Below are 15,556 nucleotides of genomic sequence, written 5' to 3' on the forward strand. Positions count from 1 at the left end.
CATGTTTGCATGTGAAATAAAATACAAATATACATAAGCTTTAATTTTATTAATACTGACACAATATTCGAAAGAGTTTACATCTCCTTGGTAGTGTATTATAAAATTTTAAACATAATCAGGTAAAGATATTACCTTAGTATACACTGAGTTTTACACTGGTATCATTCATAATTGATATAAATAAATACAGCGCATATAAGTAATAAACTGGTTAAATGCATTCTAGACCAACCTTTTTTATTGGAAACGTAAGAGAAAGATCCAGGTTAATCAAATAAGGCGTGGTATACACTTCCTTGTAAACATGCTACCAAGTATGGAGATTGTGTACTACTGTTGAGAATAACCAGTGTTAATGTGTGCTATTTGCCCGAGTTGGAGTTGTTTTATAGCTTCTTGGCGAGACATCGCTACTTGTAGGGATTTCCAACCTGAAAGAGATTTTTCTTGAGTTAATGTTTTGTCAATGAATATACAACTTTCAGTTAATAAAAATAGAAATTTCATGAGGGAGGATGTACCCGTAGATTGTAGTCTGGATGTAAAGCTTTAAAAAATAGAACATTGTGTGATGAGCTTAAAGCGACGTTTGACGCAATTACGTTGAGCTTTCTTAAATTGATTATTTGTTGAATGAGCAAATAATAATTGAATCCCTAATAATATACTTACCCTGTTCTCGTTATGTTAATCTCAGATTCTTGGGCAAGTTGTTAGGTATCAGTTTCGGTTTGACACAAGGAAAATGAACTATGAATTTTAAACCACCTGGTGTTGGTATGACCTGGATTTTTTCTATTTCCACTAACAAAAATATATCGAATGTAAACTGCAGTCACAGATAACATAATACAACTAGTATAGTATTATATTATTTGTGATAATACTATTGCTACAGTCTACGTATTACATTAGGCGTTACATATTAGGTTTTATACTCACTGTGGCTATTAAATTCCGTGTGGCTGATCACCATATTCTTGTCAGGAGTAGATGTGGTGGTACTGGTTGGAATGTTCAGTTCATTGGATGTTGGTACTGTGGTCAGCTCTATGGGTGCTGTGGTTGGTACCTCAGCGTTTATATGTGTGGTACAGTTCACTTTGGATGGATAGTCGCATACGCCAAGTTCCTGGAATTAAGTTTTAAACACGCTTTTATTAGTTTTATCAGTAAATTTCTATATAACCGACGCGACCTCATTTTGAAACACTTAAAACGGACAGATTTCATTCAAACTTGGTATCAAGGATCGGTGAGTTTAAGCATGTTTTTTCAGTTTGCTTTAAAACTATAGGTATTAATTAATTTTATATCTTAGAGCGAGCAATCATAGTATTATGTTAAAAAACAAACCAAGAAACAATAAGCATTTAGTATAAAATACCTAAATACTACGGTTAACTTGCAACTATTAAACTTCCTTGTCATTACATTTTAAAGGTGCGTTGACCTTTTCAAGAAATCCTTTACACATACATCGATCAACGGTGCTCAACACACAAAAATAAACACAAAGTAAATATTGAAAGGAGTGTGGATCATAAGTAAAATGCATAAAAATAAAATTAATATCATGTGATTACGAAGCATTTCTCATACCGCATCAATTGAATTATGATGTTCCCATCAAAATCAAACATAACAAGAACATTGAATGATAACAAGAGCAAAACTTCGAATGAATAGGTAATTTTTTTGTTATAATTTTTTTGTTAAAATTATTTTCTGTGATAGATGAGCCAAATAAGAAAGGGCAAACTGAATAGCGGTAAACTTTGATATTATTTAGATAATTTAAAAGTAAATAAAACGAATACCTCATTATAAGCAAGTTCGGCTGGACACTGGAACCTCACAGGATATCTGTGCACGCAGACGAAAAATTCATTGCAATTTGCATTATTTTTAAATGCCTCAAAGTCTTTGTTACACGCAGGTTGGGGTTCTGAAAAATAAAAATAAAAAATGTCCTTTAATATTAGGTACTTTGCATGCATTAATAATAATAAGTTCTAGAAAAGTTAATTTAATAAATTAATTTATCTCATTATGACTGTCTTGATCATGTAATTAGTAATGACTAGTAACATACTATGCTCTACAAGTCTTTTATGATCTCGATACGTCCTTAAGAAGTGGATACATCCAAATTTGATGATCTTTGACGATCTAAGAATAAACTAAGTTTCCGCAAGTTCTGCATATTATTATAGACACTGCGAAACTTATCACAAAAATGGTTATTACATCTTTGGATATAAACGGAGTTACATTTAATTACATATAATATCTTCAACGTATCGTGCAAACTGACGCGGTTTTAGTAAATTCTATCTATCTATCTAGTACTATCAGTCACATATAATAATATCTTCATTCGAATCTACAAGATACTCAAAACACTATTCGATTGTGCAACACTATTTTACATAATATCCTATTTGACATTTGAGACATGTCAACACGTCGCAAGCTGCGGGCTAAATTACTTGTGAAAGAGTCGTAAAATAAAACCTTTACTGCTAATTAGTTAAAATAAACGTTTGTTATTAGTTAAATGTTAAACAAATAGTTACAGTTTACGACTAAGTGGAGCGTGATTAAATCAAATGTAGTTAGTAAAATAAATAATAAATATATATATGTTGGTAAATTAGTGTTTTAATGGTATTCAGTTTATTTTGATTACCCTACATTATATTGACTATTTAGTTAAATAGATTAGTAAGGTCAGTCTTATTGGACTGAATTGTGACAATAACTTTGTTTTATGTTTAATTGACGTCATATACTTACCGAGAAAGTGCAAGTTATATGTATGACAGATTATAATAATAATTAATAAGTGCTTATTATTATTTATATAGCATTTAATTTTAATAAACCATTAAAATAATGAAGTTATAAAACATAAATCTAAATAAAGTTCGAAGTTAAGTGAGATTGTCATGGTTAGATAGGCGTTTAAAGACGTACGTACCATTTTTAGATAAACAACGTCACTTAATTTCATGAGCATGCAATGCCTAATAAGTAGCTCTATAAAAAGCAGTCTTTCATACAACCATTATACGTAAAAGGTAAATAGGATCATATTATGTGGTCAGTAGTCTCTGACCTTTAGTATTTAAAATAACTTTATGTACCTACCTTTAAATCCATACATTACATATCTGATATCACATACTTACTGATATTAATATAATTAATAAAAACTGGATTAAGGACAGGTTACATGCTATCAAATATTAAAATTTATAAGCCTTATATTAAATCCCATAATTTTTATATATTTTGTGCTCATTAAGTATTAAAGATAGAGACTTTAGAACCTGAGACACAACAAATAACAAGTAACCAACTATTGAAGAATAATAAAAAAAATCATTTAAGAAATCTATTCCGAAACTTTTATAAAATAGGTATAATATTAAACTTACCTTTCATAAGTCGGCTGCTACAATCCACGTTGTAAGCGTAGTCGCAATAACCTTCCTTTGAAAACAGCAAGCCAGCAGGACACTCCTGCTCAAAGGCCCAGCCATCCCAACAGTTTAGGAAGTTACTACACAACTTTGGAGAAGGTATTTGAGTCCGTCTTCCAGCACATAAAGGAGAGGATTCAACGACGGGGTGGTGGGTTGATAGAATAATTAGTTTGTTGTGATACAATGGGTCTATGTGGATCTGATGGAGAACTGCCTCAGATACGGGTATCGCATAGGCGATGGTTGATCCGAATAGGTTAGGCTGAAAATGACGTATTCTTATTAATAATTTTAAGTATAAAAGGATCGATAAGTAAAAGTTTTTTCGTAAGACACAGCTAAAAATATTTTAAAGATTGTATAATAGTCGTGTCTTAAATAGATTGTTAATTTGTAAGTAATATATAATATGATATAGTATTAAATCAATGAACTTACTTGTAAAACGCTGTAGAAAGGATTTAAAAAGTTCAACAGGAGCGGGTTCTTTTCTTCTATCGAATTTCTGTATTGATATGGGTTAGAGTAGGTTTTAACCAAAGTTCCTTGTTCATCAAAAACTGAAGAAAATTATAAAAAAATATATTTTAATTATACATCCTATAGAGGTACCTACATTTTTAATATAACATAGCAATGCAGATAATATTAAACAATTTTTTAAAAGCATTAAAAATGAAAGTTTTTAATAAACTAGACCATGCAAATTACTATGTTATGTGTTCAACATTGTTATATTTAGGAAATTCTTCGAAATCGCTGGGAGAACCATCGGTGTTATTAATAACTCAGGCCCCGGAATCACAGACACAATAGAAAATCTATTGTGTCGTGGACCGATAGGGCCGTTCGGGGCTCAATGGTTTAAATAAAAATAAAATGAAATTTTAATAAGTACCGATCGTATCAAACTCAAAAAGCATCAAACTGTCATATCAGTACAGTCTACACACTTTTAATTCCCAATAAGAAACATGAAGTGTAAGTGCTATTCATTTTCCATGTTATCATGCAGATGAATCGATAACAATAATTTACAGGTTCGATGTACATCGGACTTTCAATAGAGCCGCGGCAATTATTCACAGATTGTTGACACGCAATGCACATCGAAATTGTAAAGTGAACATGACAGAGCTTATCCGTTCATTACGAAGCAGTAAATCTCTGAAGGACTTGAATATCGTGGTGCGGTCAGGAACCCCTTTGAGTTCGTTGTATCAAATACATCAATGAAATACATAATTTTCAATTACGTGTAAAATGTATTTTGAGATAGTAATCTTGATTTTTCAAGAATTAATTCACCGTAAAAAGGAGCGTCAGAGTCAGACTTGAGAATAATCAAGATTATTATGGTGTAATATAATTATAATAATATTATTTTATTATTCTAAGATGGAATAAAGCGATTATTCCAAAAATAATCATACCAACGTTTGAAAAATAAACTTGATAAAACTTTTACAATTTTTGCCTTTTTATTTTTCAAATGGTAATCTTTACAAGAACATTTCTTCACGTTGATAATTATTAACATTAGGTACACATAGTTATGCTAGATAATGAAGTTATACTTAGAATTATAGTTGTATTGTTAAATGATTATTAGAAATATCTTCGTTCATAGATTTTCTTTTTGATTATGTAAAAAATAACATAATAATATATAAAAAATAAAATTAAACATTGATGTGATTATTCATTAGTGCAACATATTGTTCTATTGTTAAAATACCTATTTAGTAATAACGTAGGTACGTAAGGAAAAATATATTGCAGATTGCGATTATTTAAGATAATAATATTTAATCTAAGAAATATGTTTTACGGGGTTTTTACAGGTTGTTCTTTACCAAAAGTATAAGAAGTAAAACTGACTTACTAAATAAATGGAATATAGACTTAGCCCAAATAACTATTTTTGGTAAGAGTAGAGAGCTATATATTTTTGGTAGAGATTAGAATCCAACTATTAAAATTACATGACATACACAATATACGCATTTAATAGAATGTAATAATAAATTACTCACACAATAGCCTTTTCTGTCTTCCATTAGTCAGCTTTTCCAAAAGCGGGTTCAGCTCAGCGCCGCAAAGCGAGATCAAAGCAAGAATCGCGAACTTCCACATCCTGCGAACCGAGTGAGACCGGCCAATGTCAGGGCTACAGTTCAATCCTAGCTTTTATAGCCGCACTTGAAAATATACCTATATACGGATCTATGTATGCTTCTACATCGCAAGGAACACTAAACTATATGGTCTATGTATGCTTCTACATAGAAAGGAACGCCAAAGGATGCGTTTGTTCTTCAATAAGGTAAGGAATGGGATTGATTGGGACATGGAATGCTTTCTATGTTAGAATGCGCATATAAAATAGGACGAAAAAACTAGGAAGTTTTCGTTATTTCATAGATATTTTGGTACAATAGACAAAAATTCTCTTTATAAAAAATTATCTAATTATTATCCGTTAATTGAATACTTAAACAATGATATTGTTTTCTGTTAATCTTATACTAAAGCAAATTATAAAGATATTGTGATATAATGGCTATTTAGATACGTATTTGGTAATTGAAAATTAGTTCTAATGGCGTAAATTACGTAAATCAATGTCAATAATGATTGAATGTAATTGACTAACTGATACTTCTATAATTGTATAATTTACAAATTACATGTCGCCATTTACATACATTTAATGTGATTTACAAAACTTATCTATTAGTACATAATTTAAATCACAATATTTTTCGCAATATTTTTTATTTCGATATAAAACATTATCATACTTAAATAAAATAATGTTATTATTTTTCATATTTTGAAAATTATAATCTTAAACTCAGTCAAATAAAATATATAATACATATTATCATATTCATTTTCTAATGTTTTGTATTTTTATTCTTTTAATTATAAACATAACTACTTACATATTGATAATTGAAACCTGCTAGAGCAATTTATCCAATGAATACTTTGCTAAAAAGGTTTCTTTTGGATGTCTTTATAGGTGTCTTCATTTAATCAATTCTTCTCGCACTAATATACTAAATTGATCGTAAAGCACCCTAAACTCTGAAATCTCATATTATATTATATTTTTACAACAAGTAAGAAATATAATAGACCTATAAATTTTATATTAATAGCTTTATTATATTTATTAAATAGTAATAAAAATGTAATTGATCTAGATCAAATTATAACTATTTTTTTATGATACTGGCTAATCCGATGTGATACTGGCTAAAATCAATCAAGCTTGAAGGAAAACCTTGGTGGTTTAACACATGTATTTATTTAATGAAAAATATTATTTACAGAATTGGAATATTATTGATAAATAGAGAATATTTAATATCACATACCTTACTACTAAATTTATACTACTTAAGCTTGTAATAATGTTATCAGACAAAAATAATCCTTCTGGAAAAATGCAGGATATTTATTGAAAGGAAAACTACACAACACGTAACTTATTACGCTATCTTGCTTTTCATCATGTAGACATGCATAAACGTTTATTTTATGAATTTGAATCGGTAGTTTAATCTAAAAGCTATGCATCTCCGTCAAAGACAGGCATCGATTGTATTGAGATCCAATCTTCCAACATTACATTAAATGAACGCATCAAAACTTGTTTGAATCGAATGCTTCCTTGCGCTGCATCGTAGCATGAAATGTCAATCACTCCTAGATAATAAGAAAACTAAGACGTGATATGAAATTCTATAACATCATCTAAGTGCACACAAAGGAATGATAATTCTTATCTTCGATTTAGATGTGAAATTGCACGCGAATGTATCGTTGTTTAATACGTTAAAATGATTCATGATTATGCAGAAGCGTCAGTTAAGAGTTTATATAAGAGCTTTTGAGAATTTGAAAATCATCCATTCAACTAGGATAAGTCCACTATTGAAAATAGCCTTCCAAAAATGTGCAATTTCGTAATCTTTGGTTTTCTTAATCCGTCCGCCTGCAGATGTGATTTACATTACATTACATACGTACACTTAAAAGTATAACATAAAAATTAAAACCAGTAGTGGTATTCCACTACTGGTTTTAAACATACTAAAATTTGATTTCCTACTAAGAATTTTAGGGGTGTAAGGGAGCACTTTAACATTTCAGTGCTCCAAATGTCAACCTTATCTTCACGTGGTACATCCTGATAAACAACGGACGAGGCATTGACGACTGACGGACGAGACTCTGATGACTGAAGGATGGTCTCGCATGAGAAAATTAATTAGCCTGACAAGATTAAGCCGAAAATTTACCATCGCTTATTTTATTTATTTCCTCATACCCTAACACAACCTGCTAATTACATAACCTGCGCTCCAATTTGTACAAACAAATTATTAATATTTAATGAAAACTTTAAATCTCTTAAAATGCAAACATTGTGGCATGCGCTAGTAGGTGGGCATCAGCATCAATGCCTTTTTGTTTCTACTCACGTTAACTTAATTATTTAAGGACAACACGCCAACGTCTTTCGCTAAACAATTTAAATCACGTAATCCATTTGCATATGCAGCTAACTAACACTCTTTTTGTATCTTTAGTTAACTTGAGCCTACGCAGTACCTTACAAACAAGTATCGATAAATTAGTCTCCAAGTTTATTAATATAGTCTACTGAAACGAGTATAATAAATTTCACGTTACAAACATTTTGTTGTTTACAGTCCATTGAACTGAAAGTATAGTTTAATTTTTAGTTTGTTTATTCTATGTCATGTGTGTAGTTCGTATGAAATGAGTTCTATGATTTTATTATTGTTTTCAGACTCTGCGTAGAATGCAATAGCAATTTTAGAGTCTTGTTTTGTACTCCTTATTGCTATAAGCAACTAAATTTATAAATGAATTTTCTTTGAATGAAGTTTGATATTGGAGTTGATTGATTGTAGTTGGATTTTATCTGCTTGGATTGGAATAGGTTACAAGTATGTAAGTATTACAAATTTGGAAAACTTGCAAAAAAAGACCATCCGGGCGGAGCCAGTGCAGTGTATAAATGAAAACTATTTTCCACCTTGGCACGCTTAACAATTATTATTCAGTTAATACACGTACTTAAATAATTTCTGTTAAGCGATTGTTTAAATATATATAACTTTATATTACATAATGCTAGAGTTACATAGATCTAGTGCAAAAAATGTATCTGAGTGTAGGTAAGATACTTTCTACCGAATGCGGATGAAGAAAGTATTTATATTATCACTTATTAATATTTGTATTATATAAGTGACACACTCTTACATTTAATAAAATGCATAGATATATCGAGTAGGACTTAGAATATATTTTATGAGTGTGAGCTTTAAGTTTGAGTAACGTTTTGAGATTTTTCCTTTACAACACGATACTATTTTTGATACAGGTAAACTTTAAGCTTTAAACATTGTATACAGGGTAACCAAATCTTCACATCAATATTTTTAGTTTTCTTACTTCCTTTGCTATCAGAATATTTCCCATGTATGTCAGCTGATTTTTCCTAGTTTTAGAGTTATGATCTTTAATCTTTTAGAGTATTTTTCGCGAAGATCTTCGGAGGTGAAGCAATTTACTTGTTAAATAAACTGTTGATTTTTTTTATTTTCCGTTATGTTTCGAAATAATTGGAAAGTTCTGGAAAGTTCCGAAATAATTGTTTCTTATTCATAAAGTTCATTCATAAGTTTCTTTAGAATATTATTAGCGCGCTCCATCTTAGGCCACATCTCAGCCTACCAACAGGCGAGATCGTGGTCAAGCGCTTCCCTATCGTCCAATAAAAAAAATTGTCCGATTGGATTCATCGCAAAGGTCATTTTGTTATAACAATTAAAACAGAAAAATAATAATATGGCTAGGACTCGTAATATATTTGATTGTTTCCCTGAAATTATACCTACGATTATTTCATTATGTAGTAGGAAATACATGGTTCCTTCTCGATTGGTATAAATATAAGTAATTTATCGATTTCTATAATTAATTTATTATTGTTTATCATAATCAATTCATTTGGTATTATTTAAAAATTGAATAATACCTCCAAAGTTATATACGCAAACTATATATGAAACGCCGGCTCTAGTTCTATTGGGTTCATCCGAGGCATTTTCGAATCGACAGCTTTCAAAAAAAGAAATAAAAAAATGCCATCATTCTAATAAGATTCCTCCTTTTTAGAATGCTAGATACACACACATACAATTTCGTTGCTCTTATTATATTTTCTTTTATCTTTAAAGAGTTACAAAAAGCTTTAAATATTAGATTCTTAAAATATTAGATAAACTTAAGCATGAATTACTAACCTATTATAAGGGTTCATGTTACCAGCAAGTAGGATTAGCCAAAAACCTTTCTCAAGTAGGTACCGTTCAGAGCCAGAGATACCATACCACTAAAGATGGGCTAAAGGTGGGAAGTCAAAATACGACTTTTAGAATACATTGACCTTTACCATTAGGATGTTATAGAACTAGGTCTGGATGAAAATCATTAATTGAGATTATTTAAAATAATAATAAACGACTGAAAATGGAATGAATGGATTTTCTTTCAAGAGGATTTCTCGGAAAACTTTCTAGGAAATGGACCGGTTATACATTTTTAATTGCGCAACTGAATCCATTTCCTTATAACATTTTAAGAATTCACACAAAAATTTCACTGGAATCTAATTATATCAATATTAGAGATAGATTAACAGTCATTATCATTAGACTAATTCTTTTGCAGAACGCGTAAACCCATAACAGGATCCAAATGTTCGGAGAACTCGTGAGTGAGGAGTACGGCTGTATGCTGATGTTCATTAGTGGGACAGAGATGGCGAAAGTAGTGTAGCCTTTCGCTTAAGTACTCAGCAGCTAAGAACAACGGACAAAAAGTGTTATTGTCAGTGCGCTATAGAGCGCAGTGCGAGTGGCAAGTTCCGATAAGTCACAGAGGTGACGAAAGTTGTGTAGTTCGGGAAAATAGCAGAAGATGGCGTTCAAGTGCAAGTTCATAGCTTTCGCGTGTTTAATCGGTAAGCTATTTACAAAACAGATTGATAATACCGTTATCTATTCATGATAGAGACATTGCATGAATTAATTCAATTGTTTTGTTTGTCTCTACATAAAGTTTGGATTAGACATTCATTTATTTAACATTTATAATGGGGCAACTGCCTACTTCAAGTAACTAGAATTTCAACATATCTCACTATGTCCTTGACTTTTAAAGAACTTTATTATTTATTCAATTTAAATATTTTAATGTTTTAAACATTGCTTAACGTTCGACTGCTTAAACTTTTATTTACGATAGTTGCATTAGACTTAATTTTCCTTTTAGAATTTTTCAGTTATTAAATTTTCCCTCCAAACAATAGGCTATACTAACATGGGTTGTTTTCTACATCTCTTACAAATAGTTATTATAAAAACCGTTCACTCGTAACAAAGTGCATGTGAAATTAATTAACTCATGACAGGTTTGTTTCATTGTATGCAACAGCTAATACTTCAAGGGTAAATATGAAATTAGAGTGTTAAGTGGCTCTTGTGTTTGGCAAAAACTTTCGTATGATACACTCGATTAGGTAACGGAGAAACTGGCACATTGCCAAACTTAAACAGAAGGTTTAGCATCTTGTGATGACTTCATATTAGTAAACACAAAGCTTCATTTTTCGTGTCAAACAACAGAATTACGCAACGGTCACCTTTCAAACTTTTGACAACAATAATTCGTCGATTATCCACTTCATAATACTTACCTCATTTTAACAAATTGCTCATTGTATTTTTTTAAAGATAACAATTTAGTCAGATGGGCAATTGAGGCAACAAACAGCTTGCATAAATATACTTTAAAAGTCACCAAGAAAGCTCCATTGACACGACCTTAAAGTGTCGCATAAAAATAGGAAGTCTGCGTCCGCGCTGGTCTCAAAGTGAACGACTTAATTATGTGCATACATACACTATGCAGGAAATGTACCGTATATGTCTGTTTAGTTTTAATTAAATTTTAACTTTGACCTTCTATACATATAAAACAAGCGAATATTTTGTTTTGATCAGGTTATGTAAATGTACTGTTTTATTTCTGAATTGTTTCGTACACAATGCGGATTAGAAAGGTGACCAGTCGCTACCAAGAATAATAATACATACACATTATTATTCTTGCATAAACTACACAAGAAATACATTTAATTCAATGAAATAAAAAAACCGGCCAAGTGCGAGTCGGGCTCGCGCACAAAGGGTTCCGTAGCAGCAAATATAATAAATTACAGTTAAATCAACCTATCTCAAAAACTATAAGAGATACTTTGATCAAACCAAAAATCGTTGAAAGAGTTAATTAGCATGCATCACCTCTATTTTTTTTAGAATTTTATACCCCGTAGTTATAAAAATAGAGGGGGGGGGACATACTTTTTACGACTTTGAGAGCTGATATCTCAAAAACCGTTCACTTTAAGAAAAATGTTTTTTAGAAAACTTTATATCATTTTAAAAGACCTTTCCATTGATACCCCACACGGGTATGTACATCGAAAAAAAAAATTTCATCCCTCAGTTACATGTATGGGGGGCCCCACCCCCAATTCTTTTTTTTACTATTTAGTGTCATATTTTTGTAGCGGTTCATACAACACATATTCCCATCAAATTTCATCACTGTAGTACTTATAGTTTCCGAGTAAATCGGCTGTGACAGACGGACAGACGGACAGACGGACAGACGGACATGACGAAACTATAAGGGTTCCGTTTTTGCCATTTTGGCTACGGAACCCTAAAAAGTAAGCGTTCCAGTTGGCATTAATTAAAATCGTAAATGTCGACAATGTTTATAACAATTATTTTAGAACAAGAATGTAATGTAAATCATATATTATTTCAGCGTTAGCAACAGCAGCAGGTCCAAAGAATAGGAAAGCAGCGAGTACAGCAGCGCCAGCTCGCGTGGCCAGTTCAGACCCGGACACAGAAATCACAAGTTCCTGTCCTGAGGATGGCTTCTTCGCTGATGCCGAACAATGCGACAAATACTACGAGTGCAGGTTAATAAACTGCTTAATTATTCAAATACAAACAAGAAGATTCAATATTTACATATAAAGTTAGCAATAACCAGTACTACCAGCAAAACAAATATTTGACTCTCGGCGCCATATCTTTTTCGATCGGCTAATCATATATCCCATACATTTTTATTTTGAAATCAAATCATCTAATTTTCTTATTTTATAAATTCCAGAAACGGTGAAATAATTGAAAAGCTCTGCCCCGATGGTATGGTGTTCAACGATTACAACCCTAATGATGAGAAGTGCGACTTGCCATTCAACATCGACTGCTCTCAGCGCCCCAAATTACGTAAGTTATTTTTATTCTTTAGTAAGTATCACTTGTAGCAAGCACTGTTATAATACTGGATAAAATCAAACAATGCAAAATTTCTGGCAAGAAAAGCTGTTCTGGATTTCGGCTTTTGATGGAACATTCTCGAGTCTTCTTCATAATTTATGATAAGCACACGATGGGAATGCTAAAGGTCAGGTTACACGTGAATGATGGCTGCACGTGCTTGCCATTTTAGTGTGACTGGTTGGTCGCATCAATTTAATCATTATTCAGAGCTAAAGGTTAACTTTGCTCAGAACAACTTTCCATTCTCAAGGGAACCGCGGCCTTGATGGCGCGCTGGGGGAATTTATTGATAACAGCTTTTGTAATCAATATGAAGTAGGGTTTTTACACAACGCAGAATAGTGCCAATTTCCTGCCCTATTAAATTGTCATACATAACTAGACGTTGGAATTTAATTTCTTACAATTAACATATAACCAGAAATTCTAGTTACTTACTTACGTTGGATTTGGAGAGTTCAAATATTGAATTGGATTTAATAATGTAAAAGCTTAGTCTGTGAGATATGTTTTATTCCTTTATATTTTTACTCATTACTAATTTTAACATTACAGAAACACCCATCCCATCTCTACACTGTGTCCGCCAAAATGGTTACTTCTCGCACGAGGAACCTAGCGAATGTGGCAAATTCTACTTCTGCGTGGACGGCAAGTTCAACATGATCACCTGTCCCGAAGGCTTGGTGTACAACGAGAAGACTGGTATCTGCACATGGGCTGATGAAGCTAAGAAGAAGGGATGTGGTGCCGGTGGTGAGATTTCCATTAATTTGTTGTCCTGGAATTGGTTCCATACTACGCTTGCATGATTATGAGATATAAACTCTTTTTATGATTAAAACGTAAATATCTGTATTAAATATTCTAGCTAGAATATAGGAGGAGTAAAGTAAAGAAGCTTTAAGAAAGGCTAATCGTTTCTCCACATAACTCCATATAATACATAATACTATTAACACAAAGCTTCCTAGAATTAAAATACTGCATAAGTCCCAGTATTGTAAAACCCAACATTAAACTCATTTAATCATCTCTTCCACAGATATATTCCAGTTCGACTGCCCACAAGTGAACGAAACCTTCGGTCTCACCCACCCACGTTACGCCGACCCTGAAGACTGCCAATTCTTCTACGTGTGCATCAACGGTAACACACCACGTCGCTCAGGATGCAAGCTCGGTCAGGCCTTCGACGATGTACAGAAGAAGTGTGAGTGGGCGAGGAAGGTCCCAGAATGGTAAGCATTCGAATAGATAATAATAATTATTATCAATACGATATTATGATCTAAATAATTTATATAAATTTACAAATGTATATATAAAGAATAGAAAAAATTCAATCACGAAATAATTTAGTAATGTCCAATTTTCAGTAAAATTGTTTTACAACATAAAGTCGTAACAAGTAAGATAAAGTACACAAATTACAAGCGATCTTCTTTCACAATCGTCAATCTGCAAAAAAAAATCTCTAACATACAGTTTCCATAAACCTTTTACCCAATTTATGAAGAAGTAAAGCCTATATACTCTTTTACTTGTTTACTAATAAATAAATAAATAATAAAAATTGTTTATTTCTTTTAAACAAGTTTTCATCTTGGGTTGGAGGTAAGTGCCTTCATTTAAGTGAAGGCACTTACCTCCAACCCAAGATGAAAACTTGTTTAAAAGAAATAAACTAATAAAAAAATACTTTTACAGCAAAGACTGGTACAAGGACCGTCTCACCGATGCTGAATTAGAGGCCCTAGAAAACCCCCCAGTAGCCAAGCCCAAACCCTCTGGTGCCCCATCTCGCCGTAAGCCACAGCGACCCAAAGGCAAAGTAGCTGAAGTCGTAGTAGAAGAAATTGTAGATTAGAAACATAGTATAAGTTAAATAAGTAGTCATTTAATAAATATTTTTTACACATTTATTCAACGTTTTTAATTTTACCACAGTTTACAAGTTAGTTTTATGAATGAAAATTATTTAAAGACTGTTGCACGTTAAAAACTGAAGTGCTATTTTAAATCATAAGGAGATAATAAAGTGTTTGAAATTGCATAATTTTTTTAGACGAATTAAATGTAAGTTTAACGATAGTATTCAATAAACATATTCACATAATGATCGCATGAAATCATCGAATTTTTTTAAAATAGCATTTACATACTTCTCACAAGCATCTTAGTTATTTTTGTATGTCGTAGTAAATTTTATAATTTGAATCAAATTCGAATATGCATAGTATTTGTATAACTTGCCATATTCAGTAAAATATTTAATAAAATACTTTTACCTTAGGGGTAAAAATGAAAAAGATTTTTCTCGTCGGAAAATTTTTACGCTAATTTCTATTTCAAGTAAAGTTCGATGCATCGTCCGACAAACGTCTTTTGTCTATCATTTTTAGGGTTCCGTACCCAAAGGGTAAAACTTGCGCTGTGTGTTTGTCTCCAGGCTGCATCTCATAAACCGTGATAGCTAGAATGCTGAAATTTTCACAAATGATGTATTTCCGTTGCCGCTATAACAAAAAATACAAAAAAATATTTAGGGGGGTCCCCAACCCTTCGCACTTGGCCGGTTTTTTT

General features: G+C 31.7%; 2 protein-coding genes across 2 annotated transcripts; one reads left to right on the plus strand and one right to left on the minus strand.

Annotated features, from left to right (window-relative positions):
• Positions 1-33: 33 nt before the first annotated feature.
• LOC149489501 (uncharacterized) lies at positions 34-5,673 on the minus strand. Its single transcript, XM_089713214.1, has 6 exons — positions 5,531-5,673; positions 3,933-4,054; positions 3,447-3,756; positions 1,824-1,951; positions 946-1,135; positions 34-434 (listed from the first exon to the last, which is right to left on the minus strand). Exons 1-6 carry the CDS (start codon positions 5,628-5,630, stop codon positions 334-336), a joined length of 951 nt encoding a protein of 316 aa, XP_089569340.1. The 5' UTR covers positions 5,631-5,673; the 3' UTR covers positions 34-333.
• Positions 5,674-10,406: 4,733 nt separating this feature from the next.
• Positions 10,407-14,895, plus strand: obst-B (obstructor-B). The gene is made up of 6 exons (XM_089713224.1): positions 10,407-10,566; positions 12,441-12,600; positions 12,798-12,916; positions 13,526-13,726; positions 14,016-14,211; positions 14,681-14,895. Exons 1-6 carry the CDS (start codon positions 10,524-10,526, stop codon positions 14,838-14,840), a joined length of 879 nt encoding a protein of 292 aa, XP_089569350.1. The 5' UTR covers positions 10,407-10,523; the 3' UTR covers positions 14,841-14,895.
• The last annotated feature ends 661 nt before the right edge of the window (positions 14,896-15,556 follow it).

Source organism: Colias philodice, chromosome 3 (genome assembly GCF_061535455.1).
Source record: "Colias philodice isolate Cphi_HAF_F1 chromosome 3, ilColPhil1 Martin Lab GWU primary, whole genome shotgun sequence".
NCBI classification, from domain to species: Eukaryota; Metazoa; Arthropoda; class Insecta; order Lepidoptera; family Pieridae; genus Colias; species Colias philodice.

What these genes read in the sequence shown, in the direction of transcription:
- LOC149489501 (XM_089713214.1), bottom strand. Translation starts at nt 5,630, where the DNA reads ATGTGGAAGTTCGCGATTCTTGCTTTGATCTCGCTTTGCGGCGCTGAG. An exon ending in CTTTCTACAGCGTTTTACAA is followed by an intron (nt 3,757 to 3,932) that starts GTAAGTTCATTG and finishes CGTCATTTTCAG; the next exon opens with CCTAACCTATTCGGATCAAC. An exon ending in CACGGAATTTAATAGCCACA is followed by an intron (nt 435 to 945) that starts GTGAGTATAAAA and finishes AATCTCTTTCAG; the next exon opens with GTTGGAAATCCCTACAAGTA.
- obst-B (XM_089713224.1), top strand. Translation starts at nt 10,524, where the DNA reads ATGGCGTTCAAGTGCAAGTTCATAGCTTTCGCGTGTTTAATCG. An exon ending in AGCTTTCGCGTGTTTAATCG is followed by an intron (nt 10,567 to 12,440) that starts GTAAGCTATTTA and finishes ATATTATTTCAG; the next exon opens with CGTTAGCAACAGCAGCAGGT. An exon ending in CTCTCAGCGCCCCAAATTAC is followed by an intron (nt 12,917 to 13,525) that starts GTAAGTTATTTT and finishes TTAACATTACAG; the next exon opens with AAACACCCATCCCATCTCTA.